This window comes from Salvelinus alpinus, chromosome 30 (genome assembly GCF_045679555.1).
Source record: "Salvelinus alpinus chromosome 30, SLU_Salpinus.1, whole genome shotgun sequence".
Taxonomy (NCBI): Eukaryota; Metazoa; Chordata; class Actinopteri; order Salmoniformes; family Salmonidae; genus Salvelinus; species Salvelinus alpinus.
In genome coordinates, this window is record NC_092115.1 from 41,108,409 (window position 1) to 41,116,879 (window position 8,471).

At 42.6% G+C, this 8,471-nt stretch overlaps 1 protein-coding gene across 3 annotated transcripts in view; it reads left to right on the top strand.

The window, feature by feature from the left end:
• LOC139560508 (solute carrier family 26 member 6-like) overlaps positions 1-6,734 on the top strand; it is a 29,886-nt gene extending 23,152 nt beyond the window's left edge. Inside the window, exons 17-20 of one of the 3 annotated variants that reach the window (XR_011671963.1) lie at positions 172-226; positions 1,857-2,005; positions 2,134-2,274; positions 6,470-6,734. Coding sequence is in view for 1 of the 3 variants with exons in the window: in XM_071377368.1 (XP_071233469.1) it covers positions 172-226; positions 1,857-2,005; positions 2,134-2,160 (231 nt within the window). In the remaining 2 variants the exon portion in view is untranslated. Of the gene's footprint in view, positions 1-171; positions 227-1,856; positions 2,006-2,133; positions 3,204-6,469 lie in introns of those variants that run through there. The other 2 variants (XR_011671962.1, XM_071377368.1) reach the window with 2 other exon arrangements.
• Positions 6,735-8,471: the final 1,737 nt, after the last annotated feature.

Sequence of the window (8,471 nt, forward strand, 5' to 3'; positions counted from 1 at the left end):
TAAATTAAATGTTGTACATAAGAGGCACAGATAGAAAGAGGAGGTGGAAATGAAGAGGGATGGAAGAGAAAAACAAGATGAATCCAAACTGGTGTAACAACAACTGTCCCTGAGAGAAACATGGTCTTCTAATTTGACTTCCTCTGTCTCCCACTTTCTATTTTTTTGCAGATATTCCTAAACTACAGAAAGATCGACATTGACATTTATTTAACTGGATGCCAAGGTGAGTATGTGTCAGTGGAGGCTACTCAGAGGAGGAAGGGGAGGACCATCCTCTTCAGTGAAATTCTGAAAAATAAAAATAGTCAAACATTAAAAAAGTTAGCCTTTTTAGATAAAACTACACTAAATATATTCACGTCACCAAATCATTTATTAAACCACACTGTTTTACAGTGAAGGTCTACAGTATAGTCAACAACACTCTGTAGGGTAACACCGTAGTTTCCGTCCTCCTCTGTATACATTGACTTCAATACAAAACCTAGGAGGCATGTGGTTCTCACCCCTTTCCATAGACGTACACAGTAATTATGACAACTTCCGGAGGCCATCCTCCAACCTATCAGAGTTCTTGCAGTATGAACTGACATGTTGTCCAGAGAATGAATGTAGTGCTGAAAGCATAAGCTACAGCTAGCTAGCAGTGCATAAAATGTGGTGAGTAGTTGACTCAAAGAGCGAGAAAGACAATAGTTGTACAGTTTTGAACAAATTAATTCATTAACAAGTGAAGGAGAAGCGAGAAAGAGATATTTAGATTATTTTTTTAAAAATTACTTTCACTTTCACGTACTTAGCTAGCGAATGCAGCTAGCTAGTTTAGTCTACTCAAATACCCGGCTCAAACTCAAACAGAAAGGGATGCTATGTTAGCTAGCTGGCTATGGCTATCCAACACTGAAACTCTTCCAAGTCAAGGTAAGCTTTTGGTTTTATAATTTTTTTGCCACCAGTGGCCACCGGTGTAACTGCTCAACTGCTTGCTTCTGACTGTACACTGTACTGCATGATTGTAGTGGGTTTACTAACGCATTAGATCTAGTAGCTACGTTGATTATGACGTTAATATGGTGACAACAATGTAGGCTGTGTGTTAGCTTTTATTATATTAAGGTTTGGCTTGGAAAGGTTTTTTCGCCTGGTCACAGACAGCTGATGTGTTGTTACTGAAGTCCACAAGCGAAGGGAAAAGGTGAGAGGAGGAAAGCGCGTAGATGCGAGAAGGAATTGCACAATGATCAAAGAGATCATGTGGCTGATATGAAAGTTAAACGTGTTTGCTTTTGATCAGGGGTTGTATTCATTCCGCCGATTCTGTTGAGAAAAAAATCTTAAACAGAAGCAAACGGAGCAAAACAGAGAAACATTTTTTAAAATTTGAATTTGTCCAATAGAAACTATCATTTACAACTGTTGGACTAATGATTACACTCTAGATCAGCTAGATGCTGGCAAGAGTGTGTAAGGCAGTATTGAATGTGTCAATGTCTGTCACCTTGATTACTAAAATGTATCTCAACCTTTGCTCCTACATTGTAAACGTTCATTCATATGCAACCTCATGATGGGTATAGGAAACATTTGAGTATCATGTAGTAACCTAAACCTATTAATGTTACGTTGAGCTGGGTGAATGGAATATGAATGACAGTCATCCAATATGCTGTAATAGAAATACTGTAAGGCCATGCTCATAAAAAAATAATCGCCATCGCTCATCTTAAACGGCACCGACCGCCACTGGTATGTGTGGTAATTCAGGCTCGTCGCTCTGGCCTTAGCTTGTGTTGTCTGTGTGTGTGTTTGTGGTTCACGTGTGTATTGTCTAACCTGGTTTGTCTTTCCTCCAGTCTGTGTGGTGGAGCAGTTATCGAGTGCAGGCTTCTTCTCTGAGTCCATCCCTAAGAGCTGTGTGTTCACTACGATCCACGACGCGGTGCTACACAGCCTCCGACTGCATGGGGCCTCAGACGTACCCATCATCTATGAGTATGCTCTGGTGAGTGGAGCAGACTTTATGAGCTACTTTCTTGTTATTATTATTTCTTAGGAATGGATTAATTCATATAGTCACAGAATCATATCTTATGTTCCTTCTGACACTTCTGATATCTCCTCTTCTATTAGGACTTGACCTGCACTACGAAGATGTAACCAACAGGGGTCACGTTGTTTCTCTTCCACTCCACCTCCCTTCCACTCCACCTTTCTCCTTCTCCTCCTCGTCACTCCGCCTTCCGCTGCCTGGCTTCCCATTGGTTCCCATTGGTTCGTTGAGCCTTAATTTTTGTGAATTAAGAATGAGCATGCTGGCTAATGTCCAGGCAGCATATTTCCGTTATTCCTCAGTCCAGTAAATTGCTATTTACCTTGGTATGCTGTCGATATACTGGTGCGAGCAACATTCTTGAGTCTCCATTTCCAGTCTTTCCACAGTTTCTCTGCCACCTTTTTATTTCTTCTATGATGGAGTGATAAGCAGCTGTTGTGTATTTATATATATATATATATATATATATATACACACACAGTACCAGTCAAAAGTTTGGACACACCTACTCATTCAATGGTTTTTCTTAATTCGTACTATTTTCTACATTGTAGAATAATAGTGAAGACATCAAAACTATGAAATAACATATATGGAATCATGTAGTAACCAAAAAAGTGTTAAACAAATCAAAATATGTTTTACATTTGAATTTCTTCAAAGTAGCCACCCTTTGCCTTGATGACAGCTTTGCACACTCTTGGCATTCTCTCAACCAGCTTCATGAGGTAGTCACCTGGAATGCATTTCAATTAACATGTGTGCCTTGTTAAAAGTTCATTTGTGTAATTTATTTCATTCTTCATACATTTGAGCCAATCAGTTGTGTTTTAAAAAATAAAGAAAAACCCTTGAATGAGTAGGTGTGTCCAAACTTTAGACTGGTACTGTATATATAAATATAACACCCTTGCCTTTCATGAACTAACACTCACACTTGCCTTTTTTCCCCTTCTAGCACTGACTTTGCTGGTAGCTGCTTTATTGAGGAAAAATGTACTTACTATGACTGAGATATGTGGTTGTCCCACATAGCTATTTTAAGATGAATGCACTAACTGTAAGTTGCGCTGTATAAGAGTGTCTGCTAAATGACTAAAATGTTAATGTAAATGATAATTGCTTTAATAAAATTAACTCTAGCTAACTCTGTCTCTCATAAGCTAGGGTTATATGGTTTCAATGCCAAGGGGAAAACATACAATGGGTTATTTCTTAACTTCTCTAGGATAGGGTGCAGAGTTTTCACTTAGGGAAAAATAGCGTGCGCAATTTCAACTTCGTGCTACTCATCCCCAGAATATAAGATATGCATATAATTAGTAGATTTGGATAGAAAACACTCTGAAGTTTCTAAAACAGTTTGAATCATATCTGTAAGTATAACAGAACTTATATAGCAGTCAAAACCCTGAGGACTAACTTTTGTATTGTTCAGTTCCTCTATGTTCAATGGATTGTGTTGGGCAAACCAGAATTCTAATCAGTAAATGCGCAGTTTCTACTGCTTCCACTGGATGTCGCCATTGTATGGAAAATGGTTAAGGTTTTTTCTTAGTGAGGTGAAAAAGATATTAACCCGGAAGTGGAGTGACGTCGTTTGTTTATGTTTGAGATTTGGGCAAGACATGAAATGTTCCGTGAGTTTGTTGATATCCTGTATTGAAAACAGATTGACCTGTCTTCAATTTGATCGATTATTAACGTTTACAAATACCTTAAGCTGTATTACAAAAGTACTTTGAAATGTTTTGGCAAAGTTTAGAGGTAATTTTTTTTAGATATTGTGTCGTGATTTTGCTCAAATTGAACGCTGTTTTTCCTGGTACAACGGCGCCAAATAAATGGACAATTTGGATATATATGGACGGAATTAATCGAACTAAAGGACCACTTGTGATGTTTATGGGACATATTGGAGTGCCAACAAAAGAATCTCATAAAAGGTAATGCGTTTTTTATATTTTATTTCTGCGTTTTGAGTAGCGCCGGCATGGTTGAAATATGCTTCTCTCTCTTTGTTTACTATGGTGTATCAATCAATCAATCAATCAATTTTATTTTATATAGCCCTTCGTACATCAGCTAATATCTCGAAGTGCTGTACAGACACCCAGCCTAAAACCCCAAACAGCTAGTAATGCAGGTGTAGAAGCACGGTGGCTAGGAAAAACTCCCTAGAAAGGCCAAAACCTAGGAAGAAACCTAGAGAGGAACCAGGCTATGAGGGGTGGCCAGTCCTCTTCTGGCTGTGCCGGGTGGAGATTATAACAGAACTATGCCAAGATGTTCAAAAATGTTCATAAGTGACAAGCATGGTCAAATAATAATCATGAATAATTTTCAGTTGGCTTTTCATAGCCGATCATCAAGAGTTGAAAAACAACAGGTCTGGGACAGGTGGCGGTTCCATAACCGCAGGCAGAACAGCTGAAACTGGAATAGCAGCAAGGCCAGGCGGACTGGGGACAGCAAGGAGTCACCACGGGCGGCAGTCCAGACGCATGGTCCTAGGGCCCAGGTCCTCCGAGAGAAAGAAAGAGAGAAGGAGAAAATTAGAGAGAGCCAAGATTTTCAAAATGTTCATAAATGACAAGCATGGTCAAATAATAATCAGGAATAAATCTCAGTTGGCTTTTCATAGCCGATCATTAAGAGTTGAAAACAGCAGGTCTGGGACAGGTAGGGGTTCCATAACCGCAGGCAGAACAGTTGAAACTGGAATAGCAGCAAGGCCAGGCGGACTGGGGACAGCAAGGAGTCACCACGGCCGGTAGTCCCGACGTATGGTCCTAGGGCTCAGGTCCTCCGAGAGAAAGAAAGAGAGAAGGAGAAAATTAGAGAGCGCCAAGATTTTCAAAATGTTCATAAATGACAAGCATGGTCAAATAATAATCAGGAATAAATCTCAGTTGGCTTTTCATAGCCGATCATTAAGAGTTGAAAACAGCAGGTCTGGGACAGGTAGGGGTTCCGTAACCGCAGACAGAACAGTTGAAACTGGAATAGCAGCAAGGCCAGGCGGACTGGGGACAGCAAGGTGTCATCATGCCCGGTAGTCCTGACATATGGTCCTAGGGCTCAGGTTCTCAGAGAGAAAGAGAGAACGAGAGAATTAGAGGGAGCATACTTAAATTCACACAGGACACTGGATAAGACAGGAGAAGTACTCCAGGTAACCAACTGACCCTAGCCCCCCGACACATAAACTACTGCAGCATAAATACTGGAGGCTGAGACAGGAGCGGTCAGGAGACACTGTGGCCCCATCCGAAGAAACCCCCGGACAGGGCCAAACAGGAAGGATATAACCCCACCCACTTTGCCAAAGCACAGCCCCCGCACCACTAGAGGGAAATCCTCAACCACCAACATTACAATCCTGAGACAAGGCCGAGTATAACCCACAAAGGTCTCCACCACAGCACAAGCCAAGGGGGGGCGCCAACCCAGACAGGAAGATCACGTCAGTAACTCAACCCACTCAAGTGACGCACCCCTCCTAGGGACGGCATGAAAGAGCACCAGCAAGCCAGTGACTCAGCCCCTGTAACAGGGTTAGAGGCAGAGAATCCCAGTGGAGAGAGGGGAACCGGCCTGGCAGAGACAGCAAGGGCGGTTCGTTGCTCCAGAGCCTTTCCGTTCACCTTCACACTCCTGGGCCAGACTACACTCAATCATATCAGTATCCTCAGATAATAGCATCGTTTGCTTTCGCCGAAAAGCCATTTTTAAATCTGACATGTTGGCTGGATTCACAACGAGTGTAGCTTTAATTTGATATCTTATATGTGTGATTTAATCAAGTTTAATTTTATATAATTTTTTTGAATTTGGCGCTCTACATTTTGACATGGCTGTTGGGACGCAAGCGTCCCATCTATCCCAGAGAGGTTTTAAGCATCACTGCTGATGATGTAATCATAATGATGTTGAAAATTATGTAAATCATCCTAAGACAGAAACATGGTAGTTCAATATCCACTGAATGAGTATGAATAGCAGCTACTCACTCTGTTATCCAAAGGTGTTTGTATCATATCACTGACAACTTTCATCAGCTCTCATCAGCTCTCAACAGCTCTCATCCTTCTAGACCTATCGGCTGCCTTTGATACTGTGAACCATCAGATCCTCCTCTCCACCCTCTCCGAGCTGGGCATCTCCGGCGCGGCCCACGCTTGGATTGCGTCCTACCTGACAGGTCGCTCCTACCAGGTGGCGTGGCGAGAATCTGTCTCCGCACCACGTGCTCTCACCACTGGTGTCCCCCAGGGCTCTGTTCTAGGCCCTCTCCTATTCTCGCTATACACCAAGTCACTTGGCTCTGTCATATCCTCACATGGTCTCTCCTATCATTGCTATGCAGACGACACACAATTAATCCTCTCCTTTCCCCCCTCTGATAACCAGGTGGTGAATCGCATCTCTGCATGTCTGGCAGACATATCAGTGTGGATGACGGATCACCACCTCAAGCTGAACCTCGGCAAGACGGAGCTGCTCTTCCTCCCGGGGAAGGACTGCCCGTTCCATGATCTCGCCATCACGGTTGACAACTCCATTGTGTCCTCCTCCCAGAGTGCTAAGAACCTTGGCGTGATCCTGGACAACACCCTGTCGTTCTCAACTAACATCAAGGCGGTGACCCGTTCCTGTAGGTTCATGCTCTACAACATTCGCAGAGTACGACCCTGCCTCACGCAGGAAGCGGCGCAGGTCCTAATCCAGGCACTTGTCATCTCCCGTCTGGATTACTGCAACTCGCTGTTGGCTGGGCTCCCTGCCTGTGCCATTAAACCCCTACAACTCATCCAGAACGCCGCAGCCCGTCTGGTGTTCAACTTTCCCAAGTTCTCTCACGTCACCCCGCTCCTCCGCTCTCTCCACTGGCTTCCAGTTGAAGCTCGCATCCGCTACAAGACCATGGTGCTTGCCTACGGAGCTGTGAGGGGAACGGCACCTCCGTACCTTCAGGCTCTGATCAGGCCCTACACCCAAACAAGGGCACTGCGTTCATCCACCTCTGGCCTGCTCGCCTCCCTACCTCTGAGGAAGTACAGTTCCCGCTCAGCCCAGTCAAAACTGTTCGCTGCTCTGGCACCCCAATGGTGGAACAAACTCACTCACGACGCCAGGTCAGCGGAGTCAATCACCACCTTCCGGAGACACCTGAAACCCCACCTCTTTAAGGAATACCTAGGATAGGATAAAGTAATCCTTCTAACCCCCCCCCCCCCTTAAAAGAGTTAGATGCACTATTGTAAAGTGGTTGTTCCACTGGATATCATAAGGTGAATGCACCAATTTGTAAGTCGCTCTGGATAAGAGCGTCTGCTAAATGACTTAAATGTAAATGTAAAACTTTCACATTTTAGTTCATTAGCAACTTTGCAACTACTTACTACATTTTAGCTACTTTAGCTACATTTTAGCTACAACATAGCATCCTTCCCCTAACCCCTAGCCTAGCTAACGTTATCCACCTAGCTAACGTTAGCCACAGCAAATTGGAATTCGTAACATATCATACTAAATGACGGGAGACAGATTTACATTTTGTACCACTGAGTCCAGGTTGGCATCACGTAGCCTTGAGCCACATCTATACATCATCATGTAATTCAAGGTCAAATCAATGCCAAAGGGAGTATAGTTCTCCCCTAGTTTGAACATTGCTATAGAGCTAATCTCTTTGTATCTTTCTGTATTTTTCTAAAGAGGATGTGAATAATTCATGTTAAAGTGCATTTTGAAAATTTTACTAAATTGTTCATTTCCTGATCTAAGTTAATCTACTTTGAATACATTGAATACGATTTGTAATTTTCTAGCATCGATCAAACACACACTGCAATTTCTGAGTACATGGCTAAATAAACACCAGTAAAGTGAGCAGATCTGTTGTGTGATCTGTTGTGTGATCTGTTGTGTGTATCTGTTGTGTGTATCTGTTGTGTGTATCTGTTGTGTGTATCTGTTGTGTGATCTGTTGTGTGTATCTGTTTCATATTGTATGATTGAATACGCTTCTGAAGCATAGCTGCACTCTTTATTCTCCAAAATAATATCCTACACATTTCATCATGAGTTACACATTGCAAACTAGGTGAAACATCTGTTTGTGTCCTTGAGCAAGGCACTTTACCCAAATTGCTCCTGCAGTTGCTCTGGATATGAGTGTCTGCTAAATGACTAAAATGTTATGTTTTATCCTGGTCCCAGATCATATCTTTATGCGCTTTAAACATCTCTCCTGACTAATCATGACATGTAGTTGGTTCAAGACCATACCGATCTGAGACCAGGCTATGAATGTGTGACTCTCTGATAGTAACCGTCAGTGATTGAGCTTTGAGAGTATCTGCAAATACATATATTTGTTTAAGTGATAATGCCCTCAAAGCTGGAGTTT